The sequence below is a fragment of the Balaenoptera acutorostrata genome, chromosome 1 (assembly GCF_949987535.1).
Source record: "Balaenoptera acutorostrata chromosome 1, mBalAcu1.1, whole genome shotgun sequence".
NCBI classification, from domain to species: Eukaryota; Metazoa; Chordata; class Mammalia; order Artiodactyla; family Balaenopteridae; genus Balaenoptera; species Balaenoptera acutorostrata.
In genome coordinates, this window is record NC_080064.1 from 1,151,705 (window position 1) to 1,170,539 (window position 18,835).

At 57.1% G+C, this 18,835-nt stretch overlaps 1 protein-coding gene across 1 annotated transcript in view; it reads left to right on the forward strand.

Annotated features, from left to right (window-relative positions):
• The first annotated feature begins 694 nt into the window (after positions 1–694).
• Positions 695–18,835, forward strand: part of PRKCZ (protein kinase C zeta) — a 100,198-nt gene continuing 82,057 nt past the window's right edge. Inside the window, exons 1-4 of the mRNA XM_057550214.1 lie at positions 695–902; positions 5,321–5,442; positions 6,417–6,506; positions 8,178–8,228. Of these exons, the coding sequence (XP_057406197.1) occupies positions 832–902; positions 5,321–5,442; positions 6,417–6,506; positions 8,178–8,228 (334 nt within the window). The 5' untranslated portion in view covers positions 695–831. The remainder of the gene's footprint in view (positions 903–5,320; positions 5,443–6,416; positions 6,507–8,177; positions 8,229–18,835) is intronic.

Sequence of the window (18,835 nt, forward strand, 5' to 3'; positions counted from 1 at the left end):
TCCGCAGTTGTAAGCTGGCCGGACGCGGGTCACGCGGTCGGAGCGCGGTTTGGAATCCAGGGTCTGAGCGGCGGGCCGCACTCGTCACGGGCGACCCGTCCCCGCTGTCCCCTAGCCCAGCGGCTCGCAGACTCGCGCTCATCCGATTTACCCGGGCTTGTTAGCACAGACTGCTGGAGTTTCGATTCAGCGAGTCTGGGCTGGGCCAAAGGCTTGAATTTCCAACAAGTTCCCGGGGCGCGCAGCGCACGGGCCCCACCTGGGAACCGCGGCCCCGGGAGTCCACTTCACCGAGGGATCAGCGCGCGGGGCAGACAGGGGTCGTCGGTTGCCGGACAGAGCCGGGCCGCGCGCGCCCCCATTGGCCCCAGGTGGGGCTGTGCCCCGCCCGACAGGTAGTCCGCCCCGCGCCGCGCCATTGGGCTGCGGCCGTGGGGTCCCCCGAGGATTGGCCCAGGTGGCGGCCCCGCCTCGACCTCATTGGCCGCAGGTGCCACCGCCTCCGCCCCGGGACCGCCCGCCCCGCCGATTGGCTGCCGGCTGGGCCTCGGGTCGGCCATGTTCGGACACCCCCCGCCCCCCGCGAGGCCTGACGCCGGACTCCGTGCGCGCCCCCACTGGCGCGCGCGCGCCGGCCGCGCCCCCGCCCCGCCCCGCCCGCAGCCAAGTTCCGCGGAGTTAGCCGGACCGGCGCTCCTCGGTCTCCGCGCCGCGCGCTCCCTTCCGCGTTCCGCCGTCTGCCTCACCTGCGCCCCGGTCCGGCCGCTGGGGCCCCGCGCCATGGCCCGAGCGTCCGGGGCGCGGCGCTGACGGCGGCCGGCGGAGCGCGCCATGCCCAGCAGGACCGGCCGCAAGATGGACGGGAGCGGCGGCCGCGTCCGCCTGAAGGCGCACTACAGCGGGTGAGCGCGAGCGCCCGACGGCAGGGCCCGGCCGGGGCGGGGGGCGTGTGCGCCGAGGCGGCGGGGCCGAGGGCAGAGCCGGGCGCGGGGAGCGGCCCCCGACAGCGCCGGCCGTCGGCGACCGTGTCGTCGCAGCTTCGGGAGGCCGAGGGCTGGGGGCAGCCGGCCGTGGCGCGGGAGGGAGGGGACAGCGAGGCCCCTCCGGGCCCAGGAGCGTCCCGGGAGGTCCGGAGACGCCAGCGCCTAGAGGCGGCCCCGGGCGAGGCGGGCGCTCCGGGCGCACTTGAACGTCATCGGCGGGAAAGCTCGCGGGCAGGGTGGGGTCGGCCTGGCCCCCCGGCGCCCTAGCTCGGGGTCGCCGGGCCCAGCTCGAAGCGCGCGGCCACGCGGGTCTCTCCCCGCCCCGACGAGATTTTCCTGGGTTGGGACTTACCCGGAGGGGAGGCGGGCGTCTGGCACGCCCCGCAGCCCCGGGCCCTGTGTTGACACTCTCCCTGGAAAGTTGGCCGAAACATTCAGGCCACAACCTGTAAGGACGAAAGTTTTTGTCAAATTGTGAAGACTGCCGGCAGGTTTTAAAAACCGAGGTTTTCCTAAACTTTATCCAATGTACCCGACCAGGTCTCAGTTTCAGAACCGTTTCATGACCGGGTGAAGGGCAGGTGCGGTGAGCCGGCTGGTCGCGCGAATGGAGGGCGCCTGGAAGGGCTGGGGCCCTGCGTCCGCGCTCGGCGCCCTGGATTCGACCTGCCTCCCTGTGAAATGGGGCGAGCCGGCTCCCACAGGGGTCAGTGACCGGAGCGCCTGGCCCGGCCCAGAGAGCGCTCGCTGGATTCTCGGCCGCGTCGGGACAGCCCTGGTGGGGGGGAGGGGCTGCGCCCAGAGACCGGGACCGCGCTGCGCGCTCAGTGCAGGCTGAGGTCGGAGGAGAACTAGGAGCCTTTGCTGCTGCTTCTTTCCACTGGTGTTGGTCTCCGGGAGCCCCCAGATTGGACTTGGCTGCTCCCAGGGTCGCCTCTGCCGGGGAGTGGGGAGGGGAGCGGACCTTGGCCCCGCAGATGAACTTGGTGGTCCCGGCTGCAGTGGCACCGGAGGAGGGGCTTCGGGCTTTTGAGCTGGTGAGCGCACCTTGTTGGGGTGTCTGTCAGGCCTCTCCTGCCCTCTGTGCTGTCCTCAGCCTGACCTCCTGGGAACGCAGTGGAGGGGGCAGCGAGGGGAATTGGTGGCAGTGCCCCAGAAGAAGGATTTCTGGGGGGGGGGAATGACTGGCCAGCCCACCTGAAGAGGCTGACGGGGTCTTGTCCTTTGGCTGGCAGGGTGGGCTGCAGACTGAAGCTGGTGAGGTGTCAGCCAGGTCCTGGGCCTCGGCTGGTCCAAGGGTCTTGGCTCGCTGAGGTTAAGGAATGGCTGTCATACATCAGAGACAGTCCTCTTCCCTGCCTGGAACCATGAAATTGAGCAACAAGTGACTGAAAATCAGAGTTGATCCTTAGTGAGAGGAAGTCCACACCCGGAGAGGCCAGGGGGCAGGTGGGAACCAGACCCCCAGCCTTCCCCCAGGACGAGTTCAAGTAGGCACTGCGCCAGGGCTGGAAGGCAGACCAGGCAGTTGTCGTGGGCAGAGTTCAGGAGCCCCAGGGAGTTCTGGCTGAGCTGCCTGTCCGTCCCCTCCCCGGGCTTGGGCCCCTGGAGAGCGCTTTGGTTACCGGGGGAAATGTGACCTGTTGAGTCTGGTTTCCCGGCCGATGAGGCCACACCCTATACCCTTCTCTCTACTTTCCCTTCCCAACCTCCCCTCCTTCCTCTCTCCTCCCCTCCCTCTCTCCTCCCCTTTCCTCTGCCCCTTCTCCGTCCCCTCCCCCTCCTCCCTTCCTCTCCCTGCTGCGGCTTCCTCCCCTCCTTCTCCCACTCTTCCTTCTCTCCCTCCCACCCTCCTCATTTCTGCCCCAGGCTGACCGTTCCTCCGCGATCCCAGCTCCTCACGCCTCCCGATGCTTTCCCGAAAGTGCTCCGCACTGGCGCCTCTCCCTGGGATGAGAGAGTCTGGCGTCTGAGTTGGGAGACAGTCCTCAGCAGGCGTTGACCTGATGCTGGCTCCGGAAAGTGTCCGCTGAGCTCCGCACGCTCACTTATCCAAACCCCGTGGGTCCAAGTGAAATTCTGTCCCTGTGCTGCCACTGCAGGTTATTTTTAAGCAGCAGGGCCGGGAGCTGAGGGTCAGATACATTGGAGACACTATTCTTAAAAATAGGGGGTCGTCAGCCTCCCCCACTGGGGATGCCTTCTCCCCGTCGCCCTTTCCCATCCCCTCCCCTCCCCGCCCCAGGCCCACCAGAGGCTTGAGATCACGGTCTCCCCCTCGCCAGCTGGGCCTTTGGAGGGTGTGCAGTCACCGGATTCTGAGGGTGGGTCTGGGGGTCCGGCAGCTTCTGTGTTTTCAGGGGGTTTCCAGGTGATGCATGCTGGGTTTGGAGACCCTGCTCTGCCCGCTTTTCTGAGATCACAGGAACAACTTGGCTGGATCTTCCGTCTCTGCAGCTCAAGCTTGTCTTCCAGAGCTCTTATTGAGGGCCTGCTGTGTGCAAAGTCCAGGCCTGGGTGCATGGCTTGGGCAGACCCAGGAGTCCTGGGAGGGGCCGTCCAGCAGGCTGTTGCCCCAGCCTGGGGCTCTGTCTTGGCGCCCTGAGCTGGCAGCCTCAGGATCCCGTTTGCTCAGAGATGCTGCTTGATTCGGGTTTGGGATGACATTAGGGGTGGTGGTCAGGGGTCTGGCCAGGGGTTGGGACAGTCCCTCCCTACTGGTGCCAAGGTCATGCGTTGGAGGGAAGAGCTGCAGTGCTGTCACTGGGTGATGAGCTTGGGGCCCAGGGGTGCCTCCAAACCACTGGGGAGCTGCCCACCTGAACTCTAGTCCCTGAAATGCTGGGGGGTGGGGACTAGCTGCCACCTGGGTGCAGAACTGCGGGGGAGGGTCATGGGGCAGGGAGAGGTCAAAGGTGAAGGGATGGCAGACTGACTTCCAGAGTTCCCTGCGGCAGGGGGACTGGTGGATGCTGGGTTATTGGCGAGTGTGGGCAGCGTGGGTACCAAGTCTGGGTGACCCCAGGATGATGGGGTGGGTGCGATGGGGGCTTGGTCTCTGGGGCCCCCACTGATGAGCCATGTGAGCCCTCTGTGCCTTGGTTTGCCAAGACGTCGCAGGCTGTGGTGAGCTCGGGGCCCCGGGGGCAGGTGCTGTGGGTCTGTGAGCAGATGGGGCCAGTTCCAACGAGAAGGGGTGGGTGGCTGGGGGCCATATCCCCCTACCCACTAGGGTGAGTGACCCGTGGGCCGGGCCCCAGCTGTGGTGGGCGCCCAGCAGACAGGTCTTGGTGGCCCTGGATGTTACCTGGTGGACAGAGACTCTTTATAAACACACGTTTGATAGAATTCAGCAGCCAGCAGTGTTAATGCCAAGCAGATCCTGCATTTCTCTTGTATGGGATGTTTCAGATCTTTCTTCATACGCTCCACGCCCTTGTGTCAGTTGTTGGCAAAATTTCCCCAAAACTTGAGCGTATTCTAAAGTGGTTCTTGCTCAGAGTCTCAATAAGCATACCCGAGTCAGTGCCATCCCTGCTTTGGGTGGTGGGTGATGGGAGGGGACAGTGCATGGGGGGGATACCCCTCCCTCCCTATCCTGGGGGGGGGGGTCGAGTGTTTCCCTCGTGCTGACTTGCCTCACCCCCGAAGGGCCAGCCCTCAAAGGCTGACCGTGAATCCCTGAGCTGTCGCCAATGATCCAGCTTCCACTTCCCTATTTTGGATGAAAAGATAAAAGGTAGTGACATTCTGGGACTGGCTTTTCCAAAACACCGAACCTGGAATTGTGTTGTGGCCGCACCAAAGGCAGTCGAATGGTCCCTCCAGGGTCTCAAGAGGCTGCGGCCTTGGATTAATAAGTTACTGCCTTCTGCCCGCACCCCCCCCGTTCCCGTCTTCTGAAGGTACGTGACGTGGCCCTGTTGGCGCCATGGAGGTTGGGGGACGGTGTAATGAGGCCGGTGGGCTTGAGATGAACGGGCTGTGTCCAGCCGCCCACCCTTCTTGGGTGACCGTTCTAACAGCCTCACTCCTGGTGTCCAAGCAGGTCTGCCCGGCCTCCACGGGGGGGTGGGCGGTGCTTTCTGCCGGGCCCACCCTGGTCCTTCCGCCCCACTGAGGCACACCCAGGCACCCAGATAGATCTTTCTGCACAAGGGCACTCATGGTGGTAACTTCGTAGACTGCGGGCAGTGGTTCTGGGAGAGGCTGTAATATTCTCTTTGGGGACAACATCGCTTCATTTGTTTGATCAGTAACTTGGTTAATCAATCATCAGTACTTCATGTGGCTTAGATACGCTCCATGGTGAGACCTGTGCATCCTTTCTGCCCCAGGGACATCCTGATCACCAGCCTGGACTCCGCCACCACCTTTGACGAGCTCTGTGAGGAGGTGCGGGAGATGTGCCGCCTGCACCAGGGCCACCCGCTCACCCTCAAGTGGGTGGACAGTGAAGGTAGCGCCTGGGCGCGTGTCGGTCGGTCGGGTTGTGCACCTCTGAGTCTGTGCGCAGCCCCTTCTGGGGGGAGATGGACAACCCTGGAATTAAACTGGTTAAATTTAACAAGCTTCCCCACTGGGGTCGTTGGAAGCTGTTTCCTGGGAAGAGGCTGCAACAGGTGCGTGGGTGGGGGGTGGGGGGTGAGCTGCCCCTCTGGGGGGGGGCCAGCCACCCCCGCAAGGCCAGCTCTGGCCTGGGCGCCAGGGAGAGGCTGCACGGTCTCCTCCACACCTTGCACGGCTCCTTACCCTCCTTACGTGACCTTCCTTCCTCATATCCTGGGCTTTTCTGGTGGGTGATTTGGAAGCTGAGCTCTTCATTTTCTCGGGGAAGTGGGGAGGGTAAGGGTGGCCGGGGCCCCAGAGTCCATCTCTCCTTCCCTCTCCCTCCCTCCTCTCTCCCTCTCCCTCCTTCCTTCTTTCCTGCTGCCGGACACACTTCGGAGAAAGTGGAGGGTTTGGGAGACCGTCCAGGAGAGACTGCCTGGCAGCTCTCAGCGTGGACAAGGGGCAGGTAGACCTCTAGCCGCGCCCCTTCCCACTGGAACCTGGCCGCGTGGGGCGCTGGCTGTCTGTGGATCTGTGCCCCTGTCCAGCCGCAGCAGGCAAGGAGCCCTTCCCTCCGCTCTAGGACTGGCTAAGAGTGTGCGTACTCTCACCCTGGCTGGGAAACCTAGGGCGCCTTAGCTCCCCGCGTGGCCTTCTCGGGCTGCGGGTGAACTCATTGCCCTTCTGGGCTTGACTGGTTCTGATGTTGGGCCCCAGCTAGGGTGACCTGCTGGTCAGGCTGGCCGCTCTGGGACCGGTCAGCTCTGCTCTGGGCAGCTGGTCACAAGCAGTGGGACTACCCTCCCAAACTCGGGTTCCCGCCACCGTGAACCCCTCTGCCTTGGGCCTGCGGTGGCCTCATCCATGTCTCTTGTCCACCAGGTGACCCCTGCACTGTGTCCTCCCAGATGGAGCTGGAGGAGGCCTTCCGCCTGTCCTGTCAGCGCAAGGACGAAGGGCTTATCCTTCACGGTCAGTGCCGGCCAGAGGGCCGTCTGGGGAGGTGTGGGGGGGGGGGGTCAGAGGGGGGCGGGAGGGCATGGGCGCTTTGTCGGACCAGGAGCCACGTGGAGGATCGCAGTTTAAGATCTTAGTATGCCCGAGAATGTAAGGATGTGGAATAGGATGCAATGGGGGTTTTTTCTCTTACATTTTATTATCCAGATAAAATTGCTCTTACTTGTAAGGAGAAGCCCGGGTCCTGGAGGTGGTTAGCCCTCACTGCCCTCGTTTCCTGGGGGCGGCATCGCTCACCTGCCCCCACCTTTTCGGGAGCTCCGAGGGCCCGGGGCCCACGCGCCTGCGGGCAGAGCAGGGACAGTGCCGCAGCCCTGCTCCCCGTGGCTTTCTGCAGGCTCACAGCCTTCCTCTGCTGGTTAAGCTCAGCGCGGGGTAGAAATTGAGTAGCGGGAAGTGTTCCTTGCTATCGTGTCAGTATCGTCTTTAAATCGCAGGTTTTCAGACTGTGCCCCCCAGCACCTTGGGGTTCTGCAGGGTGTCTGCAGAGGGAGCATAGTTGTGGCAGCTGTGGCCGCCCTGCCACATCTGCATCCGCTTCTGGTGCAGCTTGTACTCTGGCGGGGGCCGCGGACGGCTGAGCCCAAGAGCCAGGACCAGCGCATGAAACTATCTACAGTGTTCTTTTTTTAAAAAATTTAATTAATTTATTTTTGGCTGCATTGGGTCTTTGTTGCTGCGTGCGGGCTTTCTCTAGTTGCAGCGAACAGGGGCTACTCTTTGTTGCGGTGCACAGACTTCTCGTTGCAGTGGCTTCTCTTGCTGTGGAGCATGGGCTCTAGGCATGTGGGCTTCAGTAGTTGTGGCTCACGGGCTCTAGAACGCGGACTCAGTAGTTGTGGCGCACGGGCTTAGCTGCTCCGCAGCATGTGGGACCTTCCTGGACCAGGGCTCTAACCCGTGTCCCCTGCATTGGCAGGCGGATTCTTAACCACTGCCACCAGGGAAGACCCCGTCCACGGTTTTCTGTTGGACCATCGTTCTCTCTGATGCTGGACTAGTGGTTGGTTAAAATACCTAGTTTTTGTAGCTCTTTATATGAACGTGGATTAAATGTCAAACCTACTCTCGTCCACTGCGTGGTGGTCGTTAGCACGTCTGTGTTGACTCGACAGTGAAAGGTTTGGTACTTTCAAAATTCACTCTATTTTCTAGATTAAGAAAGAGGTCATTTTAGCTAGGTTTTAATACGTTTAACTTTCTTTTCTAGTAACTTATTGTGGAAGCCCAGGGTATATTTTAACATGCCTAATTTTGAACTCCATTTTGAGTGTAAAGAAGTGGAACGAAATGTGCTTTCAAAAGTCAGTTTTCAGGGGAATTTCGGTTCTTTCCCATTTCCATATGGACTTAGTACACATCAGGAGTCCTTCTGGGACGGCTCTGCTGTCGGGACCCCTCTGGTTGCTTTTTCCCCTGGATTTTTCCGTGCAGCTCCGTGTCTCATCACAGGGAGTTTGGCACACATCGATGTGCTGGGTTTCCAAGGTTTTGCCTTAATGAGCATCTCCCAAGAGCAGGCCCTCATCGCAGCAGGGGCTTTGTGGGCAGCCTGACTCCAAGCAGGGCTTGTGACGAGGCCGCAGTGGGCACTGACGCGCGCTCTCTCTCTTTCTCTCTGTGCAGTTTTCCCCAGCATCCCCGAGGAGCCAGGCATGCCCTGTCCGGGAGAAGACAGTGAGTACCGCCTCTCCCATGACGTGTGTCACGGTGATGGGTTGACGTGTCTGCTCTGCAAGGCGGGGAGGATGGAGCTTGGCGGCCCGAGGCTTAGGTGCTCCTCGCGAAGAGTCTGAAAGCAGAGTGGGCAGCTGGTGTGGCCTCGTGTGGGGTTTTCACTGGTGTCCTCGCCCTTGGCTAGGGGTGTATCCACCATCCGACGGGGCACGGGCTCGGTCAGTGGTGTCATGAGGTAAAGCCCAGGAGAAGCCCTGCTGCCCCCGGCGGGAAGGGCCCTGGCTGGGCTGCTGGACACTGCTCCCGTGTGTCTGTCCCCGCTGCGGCCGCCCCCAGACCTGGTCATCGGCCCCTCCCAGTCCTTCCTGGGGCCCCCAGGGAGGCACCCGTTCCTCCTCCACGGCAGGTCTGTTGGTTGGAGATGGAGTCCCAGGGGCCGTGGGTCAGAGGAGAGCTTCTGCCCACGCCCCGGAGGCCCCCGACCCTGAACAGTGTGCCTGCCTCGTCTTTCAGGGCAGGGCCCCCACTGGGTGGGGCATAGAGAAACTTGACACCCATCACAGACCCTCCTCGGGCCCTGGCCTGGTGCTGAGGGGCTCTGGACCACGGTGGCCGCTTGTCCAGTTAGGGGGACTTGGCTCAGCCTCCTGCCAGCCGGGGTCCCAGGGGGGCTCCAGATCAGGTCCCTGGGCGCGGCCTCTGGGTGCCAGCAGTGCCCTGTGTGGGGTGGGAGCGGATTTGAGCAGAGGCCGGACTGTCTGTGGTCTGTCAGACCCAGTGAAGCTGTTCAGTGGGCACTTGGGTGCGTGAGTCTTGCATTTCGGGGAGCGGTCGGGGCTGAGGAGAGATTTGGGAACCCTTAGCATAGAGAAGACTGTTGAGGCCAAGGAGGGTGTGGCCAGAGATGAGGGCCGGGCCCTGGGGTCTCCCAAAGAGAACAGGGGACCCTGGAGGAGCAGTCAGCAAGGCCATGGAGACATCCCGATCATGGAGTCCTGCCGCAGCAGCCCAGGGGCCGGCGGGAGGTGCTGCCCCAGGGGGCGGACATGAGGGGCAGGTGTGGGAAGGCTGGGGGGAGAGTGAGGAGTCCCAGCGCGTCCTGGCTGGGAGGCAGATGTCCGCCGGGGGTAGATAAAGCCAGAGGTGGGGGGCGAGCCTGGAGCTTCTGAGGCCTGGAAGCCGCCCTGAGAAGGCCGGCGGTGGGGGGAGTCAGTCCCACGGGTAAGACTTTCTGGCCGCCGCCCACCCCGTCCAGGACAGCAGGCTCCTGTGCGCATGTGCGGTTTCGCTGCGAGCGGCCCTTGGACCTGCCAGGACGTGGGTCAAGGCAGGACACTGAGGGGGTGGGGAGTGCGGCCAGCTGGGAGCAGACCCCACGCGCAGAAGCCCACCCGCAGGAGCCCCAGGTGGCCAGAGAGGAGCTCGTCGGTGGGGGGCTCGTAGGCGGGTGGGCCTCCCAGGGGTCCTCATCCCCCGCGGGGTGCCCCTCCCCGTGACCTCCCGCCCCGGGGTACCCACATCTCACGGAAGGGGCACACTTTTGATAGTTCACGTTGTCTTTTCAGACATAAAAGGATAAAATAAGGTAGACCTTCCTGCTGGAAGGAGGGTCCCCTCCACTGTGCTCTGTACGAGGGGTCCCCCAGCTCGTTTCCTTGCCCCCTTGATGGCTCTCAACCACAGTGACAGGCTGTCTGTCTGTCTGCCCAGAGCCGTCGCCAGCAGCCTGTGCTGGCCCACGGCGTGGGGGTCGCCCAAGCATCTCTGCATCTCGGTCTCCGGCTGCCCGGCCATCAGCTCAGGCCAGGGCCCCGGCAGCGCCGCCCCGAGGGCCTCGGGCCGTTCTGTCCCTGACTCAGTGCCCTCCTGGCTTCATCCCCGCGTGGATGCCGCCCTGTCTGGGGCCTCGTGTAGGGGATGGTGATGGGGGTCGGCACAGCCAATGTGGTGCCCTCCTGGGGTCGTGGGGGTCACGGGGTCTCTGCCGGAGGGTGATGTGGGCTGACACGTGGGCTGGGGCTGCGTCACCGCGGGGGAATGCGGAGAATGTGGGGCCATCCCCACTCGCAAGCAGGTCCTTGAGATGCTCACCAGGGGCGGCTCCGAGCTCTGGGCCACTCGCTTTTGTTGGAACATTCCAGCAGCCTCTCCGCGGCCGGTGGAGGGTGGGGTGGACGGAGGGTGGGGGTGTCGTCCCCTCCCCGGCTCTGCTCGTCCGGCTCGATCGTGACGCTGACCTTGGGCAGTTAGGACGGCCCTGCGCTGGTCCCCCGATGGCCCGGGTGCAGGCATGATCCTGGTACCTGCGTGGGCGTTGGTGTTCACTGCCAAGGCCGGGCGAGTGAGAAGGGTCAGGCTGGTGGGACAAATGGCACCCTTGACCCGGGTCAGGACCGCATGCAGATGCTGGCGGGTCTGATGGGCGGTAGCCAGACAGGAACACGCGGCAGAGATGCAGCCTCGAGGTCATGCCTGGGTATGTCCGGCCGGGCCTGTGTTCGTGGCAGCAAAGCCCCTTCCAGCACCTTCTGTGCAGGTTGTCACCCTGAATTTAATCGGTTCTATAGGGTTTTTAAAAAGTGGTGTAAAGTACACCTAACATAAGATGTGCTATTTTAACCACTTTAAACTGAACAATTCAGTGGCATTTAGTAGGTTCACCACCTCTGCCGTTTCTGAAACACGTTCAGGAAGAAAACCTAGTGCCCACAAGCCGTCACAGGCCCTCCGCTCAGTGCCCGACGGCCACCAAACTGCGCCATCTCTACGGAGTTACCCGGTGTAGACATTTCATGTAAATGGAATATATGATGTATGGTCTTCTGTAACTGGCTTCTTATTGTGATGTTTGTGAACTTCATCTGTGTTGTAACATGTATCAGAACTTCAATCCTTTTTTCTTCCCCAATTTTTTTATCACGGTGAAATACACATGAAATAAATTTATCATCGTAACCATTTTTAAGTGTATAGTTCATTGATATAAACTGAATTCATATTGTTGTGCAGCCATCATCACCATCCGTCTCCAGAACTTTCTCATCTTCCCAAATCGACGCTCTGCCGGCCTGAGACACTCACTCCCCACCCCCTCCCCCAGCCCCGGGCCCCACCCTCCTACTTTCTGTCTCTGTGAGTGTGACTCCTCCAGGGACCTCACAGAAGCGGGATCACACAGAATGTGTCCTTTTGTGTCTGGCTTATTTCACTCGGCATCATGTCCTCAGGGTCCATCCACGTTGGAGCAGGTGTCAGAATTTCCTCCCTTTCTAAGTTTGAATAATATTCCGTTGTATGGATGGACCACGTTTTGTTTATCCATCATCTGACGATGGACACTTGGGTCGCTTCTGTGTTTTAGCTACTCTGAATAATGCTGCTATGAACATGGGTGTAGGAATATCTCTGAGACCCTACTTTCAATTCTTTTGGGTATACATGCAATAATGGAATTGCTGGGTCATATGGTAGTTCTACTTTTAATTTTTTGAGCAACTGTCATACTGTTTTCTACAGTGGCAGCACCATTATACATTCTCACCAGCAGTGCACAGTGGTTTTAATTTCCCCATATTTTTATTAATGTTTGTTGTTTCCTGGTTTTTTGATAGTAGCCATCCTGGTGGGTGTGAGGTGACATCTCACTGTGGTTTTGATTTTCGTTTCCCTAATGATTAGTGATGTTGAGCCTCTTTTCATGTGCTTGTTGGCCACGTGTATGTCTTCTTCGGAGAAATGTCTACTCAAGTTCTTTGCCCATTTTGAATTGGGTTGTTTCTTTTGTTGCTGTTGAGTTTTAGGAATTCTCTACATATTCTGATATTAACCCCATATCAGATATATGCTTTGCAAACGTTTTCCCCCATTCTGTGAGGTTTTTTTGTTTGTTTAACTTTGTTTATGGTGTCTTTTGGTGCACAAAATTATAAAATTTTCATGAAGTGCAGTTTGTCTATTTATTCTTTTGTTGCCTGTGCCTTGGTGTCATATCCAAGAAATCATTGCCAAATCCCATGTTGGGAAGCTTTTGTCCTTTGTTTTCTTCTAAGAGTTGTGTAGTTTTAGATCTTACGTTTAGGGTCTTTGCTGCATTTTGAGTTAACTTTTGCATATGATGTTAGATGAGGGTCCAACTCTCTTCTTTTGCATGTGAATATCCAGTTTTCCCAACACCATTTGTTGAAACGACTGTCGTTTCCCCATTGAATGGTCTTGGCACCCTTGCTGGAAATCATTTGACCATATGTGTGAGGGTTTATTTCTGGGCTCTCTATTCTATCCCATTGGTCTATATGTCTGTCTTTATGCCAGTACCACAGTTTTGATTACTGTAGCTTTGCAGTAAGTTTTGAAATCAGGGAGTGTGAGTCCTCCAGCTTTGTTCTTTTTCAAGATTGTTTTGGCTATTCTGGGTCCCTTGAGATTCCATAAGAATTTTAGGATGTTTTTCTGCAAAAAACATCATTGGGATTTTGGTAGTGATTGCATTGACTCTTTAGATCACTTTGGGTAGTATTGATATCTTAACAATATTAAGATATTAATTTTTTTTGGAAAAGTTGGAGAAGAATTGGTGTTAGTCCTAATCCATAGACATGAGATGTCATTCTACTTATTTATGTCTTGTTTCATTTCTTTCAGCACTGTTTTATAGTTTTCAGTGTACAATCTATCACTTCCTTGTTAGATATATGCTTAAGTATTTTATTCTTGATGCTAATATAAATGGAACTGTGTTTTTAATTTCCTTTTTGGGTTGTTCATTGTGAGGATATAGAAATGCAACTGATTTTTATGTGTTGACTTGGTACCCTGCTATCTTGCTGAATTTGTTTGTTCTAACAACGTTTTTGTGGAATCAGTTTTCTATGTCATCTGTGAACAGAGATAATTTATTTATTCCTTTTCAATTTATATGCTTTTTATTTCTTTTTCTTGCCTAAATGCTCTGGTTAGAACCTCTAGTACTCTGTTGAATAGAAATGGTGATAGTGGGCATCCTTGTCTGTTCTTTTTTTTTTTTTTTTTTTTTTAATTTTATTTATTTATTTATTTATTTATTTATTTATTTATGGCTGTGCTGGGTCTTCGGTTCGTGCGAGGGCTTTCTCTAGTTGCGGCAAGTGGGGGCCACTCTTCATCGCAGTGCGGGGACCGCTCTTCATCGCGGTGCGCGGGCCTTTCACTATCGCGGCCCCTCCCGTTGCGGGGCACAGGCTCCAGACGCGCAGGCTCAGCAGCTGTGGCTCACGGGCCCAGCTGCTCCGTGGCATGTGGGATCTTCCCAGACCAGGGCTCGAACCCGTGTCTCCTGCATTAGCAGGCAGATTCTCAACCACTGCGCCACCAGGGAAGCCCCTTGTCTGTTCTTGATCTTGAAGGAAAAGCTTTCAGTCTTTCACCATTCAGTGTGATGTTTGCTGTGGGTTTTTCATGTATGGTTTTTCTTGTATTGAGGTGGTTTCCTGGTTTCCTTCTAGCGTAAGAGAAATGTATATGGTCCTTGTCCCTAGTTTACTGCCAGGAGCTCCTAAAACCCTTGGAATTTCCTGAGTGATAGGAGTGTCTTGTCATTCATTAGGAGGTGATTTAGGGTGGGGGCCCTGATAGCCTCAGGATGGGGCTGGTCACTGGAAAGACTAAGAGATTAGAGGCTTGGAACTTTCAGTCCCACCCCCTGACCTCCAGGGAGGGGTGAGGGGCAAGAGGTTGAACTAATCTCCAACGGCCAATGATTTAATCAATTGTGCCTACGCAGTGAAGCCTCCATAAAACCCCAAAAGGATGGGGTTCACAGAGCTCTCAGGTCAGATTTGGGGGGAGTGGCTCCTGGAGAGCGTGGAAGCTCCGCGCCCCTTCCCCGTGTCTCGCCCCGTGCATCTTCCTTCTGGCTGTTCCTCAATTAATCTGGGAAGTTAAATGTTTCTCTGAGTTCTGTGAGCTGCTCTAGCAAATTAATCGAATTGAGGAGGGGGTGGTGAGCCTCCCACCTATAGCCGTGGGTCAGAAGCACAGGTGTCAACCTGGACTGGCAATTGGCATCTGAAGTGGGGTGGTGGGCAGTCTTGCAGGACTGAGCCCTTAACCTGTGGGATCTGACGCTACCTGCAGGGAGATGGTGTCAGAATTGAGTTAATAGCTTGGTAGTATGGGAAAAAACATACCAGCTACCTCCTATTCCGAGTTTGTTGAATGTATTTATGGTAAAAGGATTTTCAACTTTGTCAAGTGCCTTTTCTGCATCCATTGATATGATCCCATGTTTTTCTTTTGTTCTGTTAATGTGATTCATCACATTGATTGTTCATCTTTTTATTCCAAGAATAAATCCCACTTGGTCATGGTGCATAATCCTTTTAATATGCTGCTGAATTTGGTTTGCTAGTATTTTGTTGAGGATTTTTGTGTCAGTATTCTTAGGGGACATTGGTCCTTCATCTTCTTTTCTTGTAGTCTCTTTGCCTTGCTTTGGTGTTAGGGTAAGTTGACCTCCTAGAATGAGTTAGGAAATGTTCCCTCCTCTTCAGTTTTTTGGAAAAGTTGGAGAAGAATTGGTGTTAGTTCTTCTTTATATATTTGGTAGAATTCACCAGTGAAGCTGTCAGGTCCAGGACTGTTCTTTGTCGGGGAGCTTTTTTTTTTTTATTACTGATTTACTCTCCTTACTAGTTATAGGTCTATTCAGATTGTCTGTTTCTTAGTGATTTAGTCTTGGTAGATTCTCTGTTTCTAGGAATTTGTGCATTTCATGTAGGTTATCCAGTTTGTTGGTGTATAATTGTTTATGGTACTCTCTTACTGACTTCTGTGAAATCAGTAGTAATGTTCCTACTTTCATTTCTGATTTTAGTAATTTGAGCCTTTCTTTTTTTTTCTTAGTCCATCTACCTAAAAGTTTGTCAATTTTGTTGATCTTGTCAACAAAAATGGTTTCACTGATTATTCTCTGTTTTGTTTATCTCTGCTTTAATCTTTATTATTTCCTTCTAGCTTTGGGTTTAATTTGTTTTTCTAGTTTCTTAAGTTGTATAGTTAGGCTGTTGATTTGAGATCTTTCTTACTTTTTAAAAAATTAATTTAATTTATTTATTTATTTTTGGCTGCGTTGGGTCTTTGTTGTTGAGCGCGGGCTTTCTCTAGTTGCGGCGAGCGGGGACTACTCTTCGTTGTGGTGCGTGGGCTTCTCATTGCGGTGGCTTCTCTTGTTGTGGAGCACGGGCTCTAGGTGCGCGGGCTTCAGTAGTTGAGACACGTGGGCTCAGTAGTTGTGGCACACGGGCTTAGCTGCTCCACAGCATGTGGGATCTTGCTGGACAAGAGCTAGAATCCATGTCCCCTGCGTTGGCAGGCAGATTCTTAACCACTGCACCACCAGGGAAGCCCCGAGATCTTTCTTACTTTATTTATTTATTTATTTATTTATTTATTTATGGCTGTGTTGGGTCTTCGTTTCTGCGCGAGGGCTTTCTCTAGTTGCGGCGAGCGGGGGCCACTCTTCATCGCGGTGTGTGGGCCTCTCTCACGATCGCGGCCTCTTGTTGCGGAGCACAGGCTCCAGACGCGCAGGCTCAGTAGTTGTGGCTCACGGGCTTAGTTGCTCCGGAGCATGTGGGATCTTCCCAGACCAGGGCTCGAACCCATGTCCCCTGCATTGGCAGGCAGATTCTCAACCACTGCGCCACCAGGGAAGCCCCTTTCTTACTTTTTAAGAAAAGCATTTATAGCTGTAAATTTCTCCCTTAGCTTCGCTTTCTCTGCGTCCCATAGGTCTTGGTATGTTGTGTTTTTGTTTTCGTTTGTCTTTAAGTATTTTCTAATTTACAGTGTGATTTCTTCTTTGATCCATTGTTTAAGAGTGTGTCGTTTAATTTCCACACATTTGTGAATTTTCCAGTTTTCCTCCTCTTGTTAATTTCTAACTTGATCCTGCGGTGGTCGGAGAAGATATTTTGTATGATATCTGTCCTTTAAAATCGATTGAGACTTACCATGTGACCTGACGGTTGGGAGGGCAGAGTCTTAACCACTGCGCCACCAGGGGAGTCCCCCTCTTGGGTGTTTTGTCACATCTTATGTATCCATTCACCTGTTGTTGGACATCGGGTTGTTTCTGCATCTTGGCTATTGTGGACATTCATGCACAGATTATAGGTTTTTAAGATACTGAATTGGTCATTTTGTTCTGGCCACAGCACAAAGAATTTTTCGAGTCTGTGTATGTTGAAGCATCATCAGAATAAACTGTCAGCAGGGCCCGGGAGACGCCCCACCTTAAAGGGTTCTGGCTTCTGTCCGGTTCCGCGTCCTGTGCAAGCCAGCTTGGTTGCCCTGCATTGCCCGCGAGGTGCAGGCGACGGAGGTGAATGTGCCGTCGGCTCAGCTGGGAGGCCGTGCTCCCTGCTGTCGGTAACAGGGGCCTGATGGCAGCTGGGAGGCCCGGGAGGCTCCCTCCCACCAAAAGGAAGCACCCTTCCAGGGCCTTCCGGGGCGCTGTGGGGAGAGCTGGGCTGGCTGGTGACGTCCCCGGTGCAGGCGGGACCTGCAGGTGGTGGCCGGTGGTGGCTCTGGGTGGCTTACTGGAGTCCAGGAATGACGTGGCAGCACTGGAGCCTGAGGGAGGGCCACCTGCTGGCTCTGGGCAAGGGCGCCGGGCAGCCCAGGGCCAAGCACGGGGCGGTGGCAGCACAGAGGGGCTCTGTGACCTCACGGGACTCCCTCTGTGCCTTGTCCATCCTGCTGGGGGTCCTCCTCTGTCACTGTCCTGCCTCTGCTCACACGGAAGCGTTCATGTTTGATTTCTGTGCGTTCAAACCTGTTTCACATTTTCCTTTCTGGCTCCCCCAAATGGAAGAAATATTTCGTTTCTTGCATTCTGGTCTTTGATCCGTCTAGAACGTATGGCTGTGTCCCAGGTGGTGTCGGCCTGGGTGTCTGGCTGGACGCCTCTCCTCAGACGTGAGTGGCCAAAGCTCTCGGGCCCGAGATGCAGCAAACCCAGGTCTCTGCTCTACCCCTCGTGCAGCGGGACCCGGGGAGCCTGTGAGATGCAGCAGATGTCCTACCTGGGGGCGGCGGGGACGCGGAGAATGCGCCGCACACGGGCCTGGGCCGCGGCTCCTCCAGAGCAGACAGTCACGGTGACAGACAGCAGGCCGGTCCCCGCCGGGATTGCCGCAGTGGGCATCAGGGTCACACCCGGGCGCTGTGCGGGGATCCCGTCAGGGACCCTCCTCGCCTCCCCTTTGCCGTCCCACCCCCATCAGGAAGGGCGGGCGCAGGGCCAGAAGGCGGCCGGCCCCTTCCGGGCAGGGTCACTGAGTGCCCACTGGACGGCCTGCTCTAGACTCTGCTGGGCCACTTGTCCTCGCAGCCGCGAGGCCCGACGGGAGGGAGAGGCCTGGCGCAGGACAGCGGGGACCTGGGGGTGTGCGGTGCTGCTGGGCGTGTTAGGTCCTGGGGCTGTGCAACCTGGTACCCCAAGCTCAGAACAGCAGGAGACGGAGTCTGCAGTGGGAGCTACGGGGGAGAAAGGTCTGGCTCTTCTGGCCGCCCACTCCTCCCTCCGGCTTCATGGGCACCTCCCCTCTGTGTCCGCCTGTCTTTCCTCCTCTTCTTACAAGGACATGTCATTGTATTTAGGGCCACCCAGGTAACCCAGGATAATCTCAAGCCCCTTACTTCCTCACGTATGTGAAGACCCTTTTCTGGGTAAGGTCCCATCTGCAGATTCCAGGGTCTAGGACGTGGACATGTCTCAGGGGCCAGCCCCCAGCCCCCTGCAATCCACTACACTCAGGTCCGATTGCCCAGTCTCCTCGTGGGGCGGTGGGTGGTCCAATCCCCCCCCCCCCCCCGCACCCTGTGGGTGTGGTCTGCCCCCGGGAGGTGATCTCTGCACAGGGTCCCTGCGGGCCTCTGGCGTGGAGCTTTGCGGCAGACACTGTGCAGGTTTGCAGGGAGCCCAGGGCCCTCGCAGTGTTTCGGTCGGGGTCCTGTGCGGAGCTCTGAGGGGTGGGACCCTGGGTCGGGCGGTGGGAGGTGGATTCACACCAGCCCCCCTCCTGACATGGGGTCACTGCAAGAAGTGTGGGGGACGGGGACCTGTGGGCTGAAGTTTGTGCTGCGGCCAGGCTGGCGGTCAGGTGCATCGCCTGGGCCAGCTTCTTGCGCGCAGATTGTGGGTCTGGGTGGCATGTCCGTGGGTCTTCCCGCAGGGAGCAGGCCCAGCAGGGGCTAAGCGTGGCCAAGACCTTCAGCCCTTCTCCCAAGGACAGTGGGGTCCTGTTGCCTACTGCCCCGTCGGCCCCCTCTGACGGCTGCTGTCCTTAACATCTGGCCGCACTCCCCTCAATGTGACCGGACCCCTGTCGGCCACTCCTGCTGGCCCCTGCTCCGCAGGGGCTCTTCCCAGGGACCTGACTCCGGCCTGGGGGGCTGGGGGTGATTGTCAGCTGGAGCGAGCCCCCAGCAGGGCGGCCGAGGGGTGGAGTGGCCTCCCTGGGAAGGTGCAGGTAGTGACTGTGTGTGCCTGGCTGGGAATCAGGCAGGTGTCCGGGCAGCAGCCGCGGCTCTGCCAGTGGAGCAGACGACAGACCCGTTTAGCTCCT